General features: G+C 43.7%; 2 protein-coding genes across 2 annotated transcripts; both read left to right on the top strand.

The window, feature by feature from the left end:
- The first annotated feature begins 4,377 nt into the window (after window positions 1-4,377).
- On the top strand, window positions 4,378-5,096 carry LOC123454147 (protein tyrosine phosphatase type IVA 1-like). The gene has a single exon (XM_045132646.1). It carries the CDS (start codon window positions 4,437-4,439, stop codon window positions 4,956-4,958), a length of 522 nt encoding a protein of 173 aa, XP_044988581.1. The 5' UTR covers window positions 4,378-4,436; the 3' UTR covers window positions 4,959-5,096.
- Window positions 5,097-11,466: 6,370 nt separating this feature from the next.
- Window positions 11,467-11,778, top strand: LOC101598844 (28S ribosomal protein S33, mitochondrial-like; the record flags this gene model as incomplete). Its single annotated transcript, XM_045132106.1, has 1 exon — window positions 11,467-11,778. A coding segment is annotated over exon 1 (312 nt), but the record flags the coding sequence as incomplete, so codon positions are not given.
- Window positions 11,779-14,701: the final 2,923 nt, after the last annotated feature.

Below are 14,701 nucleotides of genomic sequence, written 5' to 3'. Positions count from 1 at the left end.
GCTTCTTGCCTTCTTTGATGACAGTAGCTAGAGTGCATCTCAGACAGCTGGCTCAAACCTTTATGTTAACCAGAGAAAGAAGGGTGGGTTCTGGGAGGGGCAGTTGGCAGGATTTCTAGGGAGGGCTTTGGTCAGATGCTGCTGAAGTGTGCTGCTCCTGACATTGTCCTGGCTGAGATGTGTAGAGCTCATCTGCCTACTTACCAGGAGGATGCTCTGCTGTGGACACCCAGGCTGGCGCTTGCATGATGCTGGGAGATCACTTCTTGTGCCCCCAGAGAGTCATTCCCCTCCTCCACTGACCTTTCTGTGCTGGTAGCTGCATTGTGTGATGATGGCATTGCATAATGCAATTGGAAGACTGGAGAGGTGGCTTAGCGGTTAAGGGCTTGCCTGTGAAGCCTAAGGACCCCAGTTTGAGGCTCGATTCCCCAGGACCCACGTTAGCCAGATGCATAAGGGGGTGCATGCATCTGGAGTTTGTTTGCAGTGGCTGGAGGCCTCTCTCTCTCTCTCTGTCACTCTGAAATAAATCAATAAAAATAAACAAAAAATTAATAAAAAACAATTGGAAGAGTACTATCTTCCCAATGTGGCAGTCTGACATTTCTTTCTTTAAATATATATATATATATATATATATATATATATATATATATATATATATATATATATATATACATATATATTTTACTTATTTAAGAGAGAGTGCAATCAAATCTGGGTCCTTAGTCTTCACAGGTAAGCGCCTTAACCACTAAGCCATCTCTCCAGCCCTAGTTTAGCATTTCTATGGGAAATAGCACTCCCTCCCCTCAAGACAATCTGAGAGTCTCTTTAGCCTGTCACAGCTGTCTCTTCCCAAAGAAAGCAGGTCTCTGTGGAAGGGCCAGGACAAAGTGGCACTTTCTTTTTTTTTTTTTTTTTTTAATTTTTAAATTTATTTATTTGACAGACAAAGAGGGAGGGAGAGAGAAAGAGAAAATGGGTGTGCCAGGGCCTCTAGCCACTGCAAATGAATTCCAAACACTTGCACCCTCTTGTACATCTGGCTAATGTGGGTCCTGGAGAATCGAACCTGAGTCCTTTGGCTTTGTAGGCAAACGCCTTAATCACTAAGCCATCCCTCCTGCCCTAAATTTATTTTTATTTGAGACAGAGAGATGGAGAGAGAAAAAGAGAGAGAGAGAGAATGTGGTTGCATCAGGGCCTCTAGCCACTGCAAATGAATTCCAGATACTTTGTGCACTTGGCTTATGTGGAACCTGGAGAATTAAACCTGGGTCCTTGGGCTAAGCAGGCAAGCACCTTAACCACTAAGCCATCTATCTCTCCAGCCCCCAGAGTGGCATTTTCTGACTGCCCTTTATGGTCAGGTGAGAAGAAACGATAAGAATGTTGACAGGAGTGGAAGGGTTTATAAGGACAATTTTTTTTTTCAAGGTAAGGTTTCACTTTAGTCCAGATTGACCTGGAATTCACTATTTATTCTCAGGGTGGCCTTGAACTTATGACGATCCTCCTACCTCTGCCTCCCAAGTGCTGGGATAAAAGGTGTGAACCACCATGCCCAACTAAGGACAATTTTTTTATTTGCTTGTGGTAAGATACACAGAACATAATATTACTCCTGACATTTTTCAACTTTTTTACTGACAATTTTTTTTGCGGGGAGGTGTTTCAAGGTAGGGTTTCACTCTAGTCCAGGCTGACCTGGAATTCATTATGTGGTCTCAGGCTGGCTTGAAACTCACAGTGATCCTCTTACCTCTGCCTCCCAAGTGCTGGGATTAAAGGCATGTGCCACCATGCCTGGCTCTGACAATTAAAAAAAAAAAATTATCTGGGTGTGGTGGCTGTGAATTCACTGTGAGTTCAAGGCCACCCTGAGACTACATAGTGAATTCCAGGTCAGCCTGGACTAGAGTGAAACCCTACTTTGAAAAAAAAATATTCGTTTGCAAAACAGATAGAAAGAGAATGAGCCCGAGCCTGGGTCAGGGCCTCTGTCGCTGAAAACCAATTCCAGACGCATGGGCCACTTTGGGTCTTGGGGGATCCAACCCGGACCACCAGGCTTTATAAGCAGCTGACAGGTGAACCATCTCCCCAGCCCACGGACAGTTTTTGTATATGTACAAAATGTATTTTGATCATAGTACCCTCCCATCATTTTCTCTGGCTCCCACATTCCCGTGCTCCTTCCATTGAAACCCTTCCTCCTTCCAGCAAGTCCCTCTACTATTTTGGTGGTTACTTTATTTTTGCCTTCCTTTATCGTCCATGACAGTGTTTGATGGTCCCAATACCACACATTCAAGAAGCAGCAGTCTTGAGCTCTCCTCTGCATGCTTATGTTCTTTCCAGTATCTCTTCTGCAATGTTCCCTGAGCCATGGAGGTTGTAATGGACATGTCTCATTTAGTGATGGGAGTTTAACAGCCTTTTCTTCTTAGCACTTTGATGAGTCTGAGCCTCACCAGTAGTCACTGCCATCCCAGTGTAGCATTTTCCAGGTCAATTTATTTCCCTGCAAATTTCATTATTCCGTTTTTTTCTTTACAGCTGAATAAAATTCTATTGTGTAAATGTACCACATCTTCCTTATGGATTCCTCAGTTGATAGGCATCTAAGTTGATTCCATTTCCTGGCTTGCTCTTTGAATGTTATTGGAGTTGAAGCCAACTGATTAAGAGGGTTTCCTTTGTGGTATTTTAAATAGATGTAGTTCTTAACTGTTGATTTTATATTCTGATTCTTCTATAGGTTCAGAATTGTAGGGTGGAATTTTTGAAGCAAATTCCTTAAACCAAGTAAGGCGTATTGGTCTTAAATCTGTTTTGTTGCACTGCTTTTTAAAAATTTCAAAAAAAAAAAAATAAACACATTGGCCTCATTTTGTATCCAGTAGGCATTTTATTCTATATTATTTCTTTAAGCAAGTGCCTTTCACCGGTTAGCCATCTCGCCAGTCCTTCCTGTATTTCTTCAGTGCTCACTAGTCAGCTCTGAGGTGCAGGCTACGTCCTGGACTGAGCAGCTGATGCAAACTGAGCTTCCAAGTAACAACTCGGACCCTCCAGCTTTTCCCCCAGATGAACTTCTGCCAAAGTGCACGCCCGTGGCAGCTCCACCTCCACTGCCTTATTTCAGATGCTGGACCCAAAAGGGGGCTGTGGGCACATGATGCCCCCTGACAATTTTTTAAATTAAAAAAATTAATTTTTATTTATTTATTTGAGAGAGAGAGAGAAAGAGGAAGAGAGAATGTGCACTGCAAACAAACTCCAGACACATGTGCCACCTTGTGCATCTGGCTTACCTGGGTCCTGGGGAATCAAACTTGGGCCCTTTGACTTTGCAGGCAAGCGCCTTAACTGCTAAGCCATGTCTCCGGCCTCCCTTGCCATTCCTTAAACATACATCTCAGAGGAACTGAGCCCATTCACGCTAAGGGCTAACATTACCACCCATCTCCTGAACTCTTAATCCTGGAAAACTGAAACTGCTCCCAATAAAAGCAATGTCACCCAGTTCCTCACTCAGCCCAGTCACTGAAAGCCATTATTCAACTTTGTAGATACTGTCTAGATGTGAACTCTAACAGTACTTGGATTTTTTTGTGACTGGCTTATTTCACTTACCATAATGTCCTTAAGGCTCATCCATGTTGTATTCAGATATCAGAAATTTACTCCTTTTAAAGGTTAAGTAACACTCCTATAAACTCACCCCATCTTTCCTTACCCATTTATCCATTAACAGCTTCTATCTTTGAGCTATTGTGGATAATATTGCTAAGAACAAAGGAAGATGGTAGTCTGGTCCCCCTGCCGCCTGCACCGCCGCCGCCGCCTCGCCAGGACCACCGCCGCCTCCTGCCCTGCCGCCACCGCCGCCTCGGGACCGGCTGTATGATTAGGCCACAATCTTCAATGAGTAGACATATTCCTCAGTTCTGTGGTGTTCTTGGTCACACATTTATGGAGTTTCTGAAGGGCAGTGGAGATTACTGCCAGGCACAGCACGACCTCTATGCAGACAAGTGAACTGTAGAGATACATTACTACTCCACCAAGAAGCCCCCATAAGAGTGGTTAGCCTGGACACAGCAGTGTTGAAGTGAGATCCACAGCTTTAACAAGAGCTCAGACCTGGATGGGGTAAACCTCAGTGCACTTCTTTGTATTGCCTCAGTATTACTGGATTGAAGAGTTGCTGCTTCTTGTTAGGAGGTTCATTTCATTTCCCATTTCTCTCAGCTCCATACTCAAAAGCACTGAGAAGTTCAAGTGGAGTATATTGAAGTAGACTTCAGTTTTTTTTTGTTGTTGTTTTTTGTTTTTTGCTCCATTTCTGAATTCAGTTTTTCTTTTTAATTCTTTCATAACCCTATTGGGTGTTTTTCTGGTTTTGTTTTTTAAACTAAATTAACATGGCTCGAATGAACCGCCCTGCTCCTGTGGAAGTCACATACAAGAACATGAGATTCCTTATTACTCACAATCCAACCAATGCAACCTTAAATAAATTTATAGAGGAACTTAAGAAGTATGGAATGACCACAATAGTAAGAGTATGTGAAGCAACTTATGACACTGCTCTTGTGGAGAAAGAAGGCATTCGTGTTCTTGATTGGCCTTTTGATGATGGTGCACCACCTTCCAACCAGATTGTTGATGACTGGTTAAGTCTTGTAAAAATCAAGTTTCGTGAAGAACCTGGTTGTTGTATTGTTGTGCATTGTGTTGCAGGACTTGGGAGAGCTCCAGTGCTTGTTGCCCTAGCATTAATTGAAGGTGGTATGAAATATGAAGATGCAGTACAATTCATAAGACAAAAGCGGCGTGGTGCTTTCAACAGCAAGCAACTTTTGTATTTGGAGAAGTATCGTCCTAAAATGCGGCTGCGCTTCAAAGACTCCAATGGTCATAGAAACAACTGTTGTATCCAATAAAACTGGGGTGCCTGATGCTATTGCCTTGGATGTGGAACTTCAGACAAGACCTGTTTTGTCATACATAATTAGCCAACATTTTGGCTTGGTGAATAATTCTAATGAAGTCCATAGGAGTGTTTTCCCAGGCTATACGCTTGACAGAATTGCAAACTCTAAGTTTGGGTTATGATCAACTTATTTGGACACTTAGCAAAAGATTCTTGCTGGTTAGCATTTAAAATGTGATTATTATTTGTACCAATTGACCTTTCCTAAAATCATGTGGCCATGGGTGTCTTTAAATGTTCCCTGCGGCAGAATCTTGTCAGTACATAAGACATGTAGGACAATTAGTTGCCAAAGCGTTCAGCACAACATTGTACATTTTTAGTTTCACACAGAACCAACGTTCAGGAGCTAAGGACACTAGACCCTGGGTGGTTCATTCCTTCAGTCATTTCAAATGTAGGGTCTATATAGATAGTTTTCTGCTCACTTTATGTTTACATTTCCCACACATCAGATTTGCTCAAGTGTTGATTTTTTTTTTTAACCAACTCTTTTGGTGATTATTTAATGTCATTCTGTCTTTTATGCTGTTATGGAAAAACCTCCATTTTGAAAATCTGCAATGTTGAAGAAGCACATGTCTTTAATGTCTCCAGACAAACAAAAAGCCTTATAGTTAATTTAATGTTTGCACTCTGAGGTGCACATGAACAGGGAGGGCCTGAAGAAAGAATGGGAGAGAGGCTGTTCAATATCTCAGTCAGATGTTGCCTTTGTCTTGTATAGCAGAGAATGTGCTCTTTAACTTAGTAAATGTTTATAAAGGTAGAGATGCTTTGTTGTAAGCAATTCTTAATCAAAATTTCTGAAATGCTTAATTTTTTCCATATTTAACAAAAGTTCTTTACCAGCTTTTTTTTTTGTTTGAATTATGATTTTCCTCTTTCCAAACTTGCAAAAAAGTGGGGTCTGCTAACGAACTGAGCAGACATCTAATATTTTATATGCCTTTTGAGCTATGTAACTTAATAATTGGATACTTGATAATTTGTTTTATTATGTAATTGATAAAATGGTGACGTGTTTTAATGTGAGTTCAACCATATATTTATACTCTCTAGGAATGTGTGGCTGTAGTTCTGTGGGAGAAATAATTTGTCAGTGTTCACCAGCTTGTAAAAACTTAGTGCAAGAGCTTAAACATCTAAATAAATAATGAAATGCATTTATCATTTAAAAAAAAAAAGAACAAAGGAACACAAATATATCTTCAAGTCCCTGGTTTCAGAGTGGTTTTTTTTTTTTTTTTTCCTCCAATGTCAGGTATGGAATCCAGGGCCTTGTGAATGCTAGGCAATTGTTCTATCACTGAGCTACATCAGTAGCCCAATGCTTTCCATTCTTTTGGATATACATCCAAAGGAGGAGCTTTGGGTTATATAGTAGATCTATTTTGAGCCCAGGCTGGCCTAATACTCCCTACACAGCCAAAGGCGTCCGAGCTTCTAACCCCGCCTTTGTAGGAGAGGTGTGCTGCCACTCCTGGCCTGTGTGGCACAGAGGCTCTAATGCCGGCTATTTGTGCATGCCAGGCAAGTACTCAGCCAGGTGGGCTGTATCCCAGCTCCTGTTTGGCCTTTTCAGGAACAGCCAAGCTATTCTGCACCGTGGCTGTACCACTTTACCATCCCACCACTAGTGTGCAAGGGTTCTGATTTCCTTGTGCCCTCCGAGCACTGGCAAGTTTTTGTTTTGCTGATACTAGCCACGCTCATGAACGAGAGGGGCTTTATTCTATTTCCCTCTGCCTTAGATGACAGGTCATGTTTACACGCTGCTCTTGTCCCCATTGAGGGGTGCTGCCGCAGATGAGTACGCTCACGGAGCTCACATGTCATTGAGAACTGGAATAGTTCCAGGGTACTGGAAAGTTCTTTCTCACCCTTTCCCAGCAGCCCCTCCCCATGCATCTCCAAATTACTGTCACACAGAAGAACAGTGCCCATCTTTGCCCTCCATGACCTCCACAGCGAGGACAGGAAGACGTTACATAAATCAGTGCCACTTCCTCCCATGGCGGTCTTCCTCAAGGGGCCTGGGGAGCAGAGGCTCTGCGTTTGCAAATGTATCCCAAATGTGCTACTTCTCTTTGCACAGGGCTTTGTCCAGCCCAGGCTTCTGCCAAAGGCCCACTGTGTTGCCTTTGGAAGGCCCAGCACAGGATGTGTCCTGTGCTCCATGACAGTTGGCTGATAGCAGGCCAGGTGCTTCCTGGAGGCCAGGAGCGCTGGGGTCCCGTTGACAATGCATCAGCTGTGTTTACAGGGCCTTTTCTGTTACAAGGCTGATTGCTCTGTTGACCTGTTCCCAGCCTCTCCCCCACCCCAGCTGCTACAAGGTGGTCTATGCTCAAACCCTGTCTGCAGATACAAACCTGTCACCTTTCACCTTCTAACTGGAGAACTAGGGAAGCCATCCCATTTAACCTAAAAGCTGCACTGTCCCCTCTCAGGTTAGTGTGACCAGATTAGGGAGAGCACTGTTGTGGGGTGAGTCTCCCCTTGACCTTGGACTTACTGAATGACAGCAGATCTGTCTGCCATCAGAGCTTCATTCTTCTCTTTAATCTTCAGAATATAATTATTTCTGCATGGTATGTGGGACAGAGCAGTGAGCTTGCCAGATAATGGGGAAAGAGTCAAGTGATGATGATCCATGCATAAATATTTACCAAAAGGCAGGGAGGGGCCCGGGTGGGGGCGGTCGCTCTGAGGAAGGCACACCCAAAGGATGGGAAGGGTTTAGTTAGTGACATAAATGAAGCACTGAGTCTGAGACAATCAGAATGTGGCCTGTCACCACGGTGACAAACGTGGAAGGACCCGCCAAGGTAGTCCTACACCAGCAACAAGGCTCCAAAGTGGCAGCGTTACCCCTGGCTCCACTCTTCCCAGTGGGCTAGGAGGCCTGACGACAGTGGCATGGCTCATACCTAAGGACAATGATGTGGCCAGCTTCCGGGGATAGCAAGGGCAGAAGGGACACAGAAAAGCCCACTGCTAGAAACAGTGACATCTCGTTAGATCCCATGGCTTAGATGTCGACGTCAGAGCTTCAGTGTCTTAGTCAGGAAAAGACCATTTTCTATTTTACTTCTCTCCCCGAAAAAATTATCTCTCTCTCTTTTTTTTTTTTTTTTTTTTTTTTTGCTTTTTCGAGGTAGGGTCTCACTCTAGCCCAGGGTGCCCTGGAATTCACTCTGTATTCTCAAGGTGCTCAGAGTGGCCTTGAACTCACCACGATCCTCCTACCTCTGCCTCCTGAGTGCTGGGATAAAAGGAGTGTGCCACCATGCCCAGCTCCCTAAAAATTTCTTACATTAGTGTGTTTGGTTTGCTGAGTGGCTCCTTTTCTCAGGATGTCAGGTCAGATCATGTCTGCCACTCTGAGGGGCGTTGGTCACCTCTGCCATGTTCAAGCTGCAGAACCTCAGTGTGTCTTGCTTCTGGACTTGGTTGGCACTCTGTGTGCTGAGTTTGTGCCTTGGTGGTCGTCTCCACCTAGTTCCACACAGCATCCTTCTGGGGCCAGCACCTCACACCCAAGCCTTTGGCTATAGCTCATGGATTCATCACACATCCCTTAGAGTTTAGACTTTCAGAGCCAGGGATGGTAAATGGAAGGAAGCTGAAGTGAATAAAACCTGGTTGGAATACAGAGAACAATGAACTGTTGGAGTTCTGTTTTGACCCAACTCATCTTTTTCTTTAAAAAAAAATTCAGGGGCTTGGGGAGATGGCTTAGTGGTTGAGACATTTGCCAACAAAGCCAAAGGACCCAGGTTTGGTTCTCCAGTACCCATGTAAAGCCAGATGTACAAGGTGGTGCATGCATCTGCAGTGGCTAGAGACCCTGTTGCAACCATTCGCTGTATCTGACCCCTCCCCTCGTAAATAAATAAATAAAATATTTTTTAAAAATTTCAGGCCCAGTACTTGGGAGATGGAAGTAGAATTTCCCTGGATTCTAGGCCAGCTTGAGGCTATAGAATAGTTCCAGGTCAGTCTGGACTAGAGTGAGACCCTTCCTGTAAAAAACAAAACAAAAGAAAATTTGGTTGTGACGTCAGATATGGTGGTACCTATCTGTAAGCCCAGCACTTGAGAGGTAGAGGCAAGAGGAGCAGAAGTTCACGTCCATCTTCAGCTACCTAGCCGGTCTGAGGTCTGTTTTGAGACCCCATCTCAACAGAACAAAACCCAACAACAGTAACAAACAACAAAATTTATTTTTATTTTATTTTATTTTTGTGGTTTTTCGAGGTACACTCTCTTTCTGGCCCAGGCTGACCTGGAATTCACTATGTAGTATCCTGAAACTCATGGTGATCCTTCTACCTCTGCTTCCTAAGTGCTGGGATTACAGGTGTGTGTCATCATGCCTGACTATTTTTTTTTTTCCCAACAAAATTTTAATTGTGGGCTGGGGCTGAGATTGTTTCAGTGGATAAAGTGCTTGCTTCACAAGTCTAAGTACCAGAATTCATATTTCCAGACTCCCCATAAAATGGTTTTAACTATAGTGTCTGTAATCCCAGTGTGCAACTAGAGAAAGAAGGGAGGCAGAGATAGGAGAACCATCGAGAAGCTCCAGGGACAGCTAGCCTGGCCAATACAGAGCAGTTAACAATGAGAGATCTTGCCTCAAACAAACAAGGTAGAATGCAAGAATCAATACCCCCTGAACTTTATGTACATGCATGTGCAAACCCATGCTCCCACATACACACACACAAACACCACACACATAAATACCAAATTTTTAAAACTTTTTATTGACAACTTCCATACATATAGACAATATACCATGGCCAAAATCCTCTCCCACTACCCTTCCTTTTTCCTCTCCCAAATCCCCCTTCACTGAATTCTTTCTTCTTTCCAACTAGTCTCTTTCCTTTCTTCTTCTTTTTTTTTTTTTTCAAGGTAGGGTCTCACTCTAGCCCAGGCTGACCTAGAATTTACTATGTAGTCTCAGGGTGGCCTCAAACTCATGGTAATCCACCTGCCTCTGCCTTCCAAGTGCTGGGATTAAATGTGTGCACCACCATGCACGGCCATCTCTTTCCTATTTTGCTGTCATCATTTCCCCCCTCCTGTGATGCAGCTCTTGTGTAGGAAGCACCAGCCACTGTGAGGTCATCAATACCATGGCCACTTTGTGTCTGGAAAACAGCATTGTAAGCACTCCTCCACTTCCTTTGGTTCTGAAATTCTTTCTGCCATCTCTTCCCTAATGGTCCCTGGGCCTTGGAGGGTGTGATAGAGATGTCTCACCTAGTGCTGAACACTCCACTGTCACTTCTCTCAGCACTTTGGTAAATTTTAAGTCTCCCCAGTGGTCACAGCCATCTGAAATGAGACGCATCTTTAGCCAAAAGTGAGAGCAGCATTAATGTATGGGCATACACATAAATATTTAGAGGGCCGTTTGGTGGGCATAATAGATCCATTTAGCCAGACAACAGTGGTAGTTTCCTCCCTAGAGCTTATGACCTCCCCAGTCATAGACTTTTCACTAAGTTTCAGTACCAGGAAGGAATTCCCTCCCACAGAGCAGGCCTCAAGTCCAATCACAGAGCAGATGGTTTCTCCCATAACAGACATGGCTCCATTGCACCAATTGCTATATTTGGCCTGACTGACCAGCCATAGAACTTTCAGGGCCCACTGTTGGAGGCCTTGACCATTTTTAAGTGCATGTGTCATTCATGGGTACATTTCTGTTATACCAATAATCACCAGAACTTTCCCTCTCATGCCAATAGTAGGCATCTTTTAGAAAATGAAAGGAAGGGTTGGAGAGATGGCTTAGCGGTTAAGTGCTTGCCTGTGAAGCCTAAGGACCCCGGTTCGAGGCTCGGTTCCCCAGGTCCCACGTTAGCCAGATGCACAAGGGGGCGCACGTGTCTGGAGTTCGTTTGCAGAGGCTGGAAGCCCTGGCGCGCCCATTCTCTCTCTGTCCCTCTATCTGTCTTTCTCTCTGTGTCTGTCGCTCTCAAATAAATAAATAAATAAATAAATAAATAATTTTAAAAAAAAGAAAATGAACAGAGCAACACTCTATTATTTATAAATATATATATGTATAATATAATACATATATTTATTTATATATTATATATACTTATATATATATATAATATTCTATTATATGTTGTTCTACTATTTAAAAAAATGGTTTCTAGGACTGGAGAGATAGCTCAGTGGTTAAAGACACTTGCAAACTTGATGGCCTGTGTTTGATTCCCCAGTACCCACATGAAGCCTGAAGCACAAAGTGTTATGTACATCTGGAGTTCATTTGCAGTGGTAGGAAGTCCTGGCGTGCTCATTCTCTCTCTCTCTCTCTCTCTCTCTCTCTGTCTGCCTCTTTCTCAAGTATATAAATAAATTTTTAAAAAAATCTGAAAAGGTCGGGTCCAGGTAAGGGAGTCTTGTTGCTTAGCGCCCAAGACATGTCTTTGCTTTCAGAATATGCATTGCGCAAGTCTCGGCTGAGTGCCCGGCTCTTTGGTGAAGTGGCCAGGCCTACTGATTCGAAGTCCATGAAAGTGGTGAAGCTATTCAGTGAACAGCCCTTGGCCAAGAGGAATGAGACTTACGACTGGTATCCAAATCACAGCACTTACTATGCACTCATGAGCACACTCCATTTTTTTGGCCTCTACAGAGATGAGCATCAGGATTTTAAGAATGAGCAAAGGCATCTAAAGAAACTCCGTGGAAAGGGGAAACCAGGAAAAAGAGAAGGGAAAAGAGCCACCAAAAAAAAAAAAATAATGTCAGCTCGTCAAGAAAGAAAATTTCCTGCTCAGTGACTAAGAGAAGAAAGCATATATATTGGCTTTTCATCTATTAGAAGTATGTGACCTTCCTCAGTGACCACCATCCCCATGTTGAAATCCAGTTCATTTAAACTGGGACTGGTTTATTGAACGCATTCTAATTCTGCAGAAATAACTTGGCCTTGGTTTTGTATCCTGAGATTTACCTAACTCTTCAGTGGAATGAATGAACGATTGTTTAGTGACTTGTTTGAAGTCAGAATGGGATGTAGGCGGAGGGGAAGGAAAGCCTCATGAAGTGAGTGTCGTCCGCTCTCTCCCGTGCTCCATGGCTTCCCTCCTCACCCAGCCTGAACCTCTCCTTTCATTCTGTCATTGAACCATGGTCTTCACCACCAAGCTCACACATGTGGCCACCTCCGCCTGCTCCCATGAGAACCCAAATGGGATCAAAAGCTGTTCTGGGAAAGAAGAGTGTGGATACCCACCATGTATAAGAGACTGGAGCTATGGTGTACAGTGCTTAACAGAAACCATCTTTAGCTCTGGAACTGTCAGTTTTGTAGAAGAGACTGATATAAATATAATATTAAATGGTACAGAGAGAAAAGCTGCACTTAGTTGGTTTTGGTCTTTTCAAGGCAGCTTCTCAACTGTAGCCCAGGCTGGCCTGGAATTCACTATGTAGTCTCAGGGTGGTCTCGAACTCACAGCGCTCCTCCTACCTCTGTCTCCCGAGTGCTGGGATTAAAGGTGTGTGGTACCATAAAAAAGAAAAAAATCTTCCAGGTTGGAGAGATGGCTTAGTGGTTAAGCACTTGCCTGTGAAGTCTAAGGACCCCCCGTCCAAGGCTTGATTCCCCAGTACCCACATTAGCCAGATGCACAAGGTGGAGCATGCATCTGGAGTTCCTTTGCAGTGGCTGGAGGCCCTGGTGCTACCATTCTTTCTTTCTTTTTTCTCTCTCTCTCTCCCTCTTTGTCTGTCTGTTTCTCTCAAATAAATAAAATAAAAATAAACAAAAAACAAAAAAATTTAAAACAAACCATCTTCCAAAACAGGTGTGGTGGCACACACTTTTAATCCAAGCACTCAGGAGGCCAGGGTAGGAGGGCCATCCTGAGACTTCATAGTGAATTCCAGGTCAGCCTGGAGTTGAGTGAGGCCCTACCTTGAAAACATAAAACCAAGCCAGGCATGGTGGTGCATGCCTTTAATCTCAGCACTTGGGAGGCAGAGGTAGGAGGATCACCTTGAGTCCGAGGCCACCCTGAGAGCACATAGTGAATTCCAGGTCAGCCTGAGCTAGAGTAAGACCCTACCTTGAAAAACCAAAACCAAAACAAACAAAAAACCCAAACAAATAAAAAAAAAATCTTCCAAAAGTCCTATTTTTTTACGTTGTGTCCTTCCCTCTCAATAGTCATTTCCCCCCTCTCCATGTTTACCATGGTGGCCTTGATGGGCAGGGTGCAGGGCTGGTGATGGCCACCCAAGTAGACAGACATTGGTCTGTTTAGGTTAATAAATGTGAAAGATTTTGAAACTCATGGGTGGTATCAATACCTTTTGTTCTGTGGTGTTCCCTCCATATCCATACATTGAGGGAGCAATACAGTGAGACAGTGGCTTTGGCATGTCTGGCATCTTAGAAGCCATGCTCTTTCTTTATATGAGCTCTTTCCTAGCATTGGAGTTACAGGATGGAAAAGCTTGGATATCCGTGGTGAGTGGGTGCTGAAATCAATCTCTTATGACTACTCTACTATTCTATTATTTTATTATATACTGTAGTTTTTTGGTTGTTTGTTTGTTTGTTTCTTGAGGTAGTGTTTCACTCTAGCTCGGGCTCACCTGGAACTAACTCTGTAGTTCCTGGCTGGCCTCAAACTCAGAGCTATCCTCATACCTTTGCCTCCCAAGTGCTGGGATTAAAGGTGTATACCACCATACCTGGATGCTGTATACTTTAAAAAAATTACTTATTTATTTATGAGAGAGAGTTTGGGTACTGCAAACTTGCCACTGCAAACAAATTCCAGGCACATGTGCCATTTTGTGTATCTGGCTTGACATGGGTACTGGGGAATTAAACTTGGGCCAGTCAGCTTTTCAAGCAAGTGCCTTTAGCCACTGAGCCTTACTGATACTTTTGATTGCTTCCTTTACTTATCTTTTATAATTATTTTATCTCTATTTGGTATGTGTGCATGTTCATATGAGTATGCAGGTGCACACATGCCACAGTGTGCATGTGGAGGTCCTCACCCTAGGCATGTTAGGGTTACAGAAGTCCACCATTCCTAATTTATTTTTTTCAAGGTAGGGTCACACTATAGCTCAGGCTGGCCTCGAACTCATGGTGATCCTCCTACCTCTGCCTCCCTAGTGCTGGGATTAAAGGGGTGTCATCATACCCGGCTCACCATTCCTACTTTTATGTAAGGTCCGAGGATCAAAACCCAGGTACTCAGACGTGAATGGCAAATGCTTTATCCACTGAGCAATCCTCCCAGTTCATTTCTTTTCTTTTCTTTCCTTATTTGTTTATTCATTTATTTATGCAAGAGAGAGAGAGATGCTCCAGGACCTCCAGCCACTGCAAAGGAACTCCAGACACATGTACCACCTTGTGCATCTGGCTTACATGGGTCCTGTGGAATCGAACCTGGGTCCTTAGGCTTCACAAGCAACATCTTAACTGCTAAGCCACCTCTCCAGCTTGTCTTCTTTCACAAGGGCAATGCAGAGTGAAGGGAGCTCGGAATAGTCACAGCAGACTCAGCCATGTGATATATCTCCAGCCACAGTCCTGCAGCTCCAGCACTTTCCCAGCCTGGGCAGCCTCCAGCATCTGCAATCTGTGGCCCACAGATTGCCACTGGTCTGGGCTTTTAAAAAAGT

The sequence above is a fragment of the Jaculus jaculus genome, chromosome 13, assembly GCF_020740685.1.
Source record: "Jaculus jaculus isolate mJacJac1 chromosome 13, mJacJac1.mat.Y.cur, whole genome shotgun sequence".
Classification (NCBI taxonomy): Eukaryota; Metazoa; Chordata; class Mammalia; order Rodentia; family Dipodidae; genus Jaculus; species Jaculus jaculus.
The sequence above is the reverse complement of the archived record's forward strand: the minus strand, read 5'-3'. Positions and strand labels throughout refer to the sequence as shown.

Excerpts from the sequence above, each read along its gene's own strand:
- LOC123454147 (XM_045132646.1), top strand. The coding sequence starts at position 4,437 with ATGGCTCGAATGAACCGCCCTGCTCCTGTGGAAGTCACATACAAGAAC.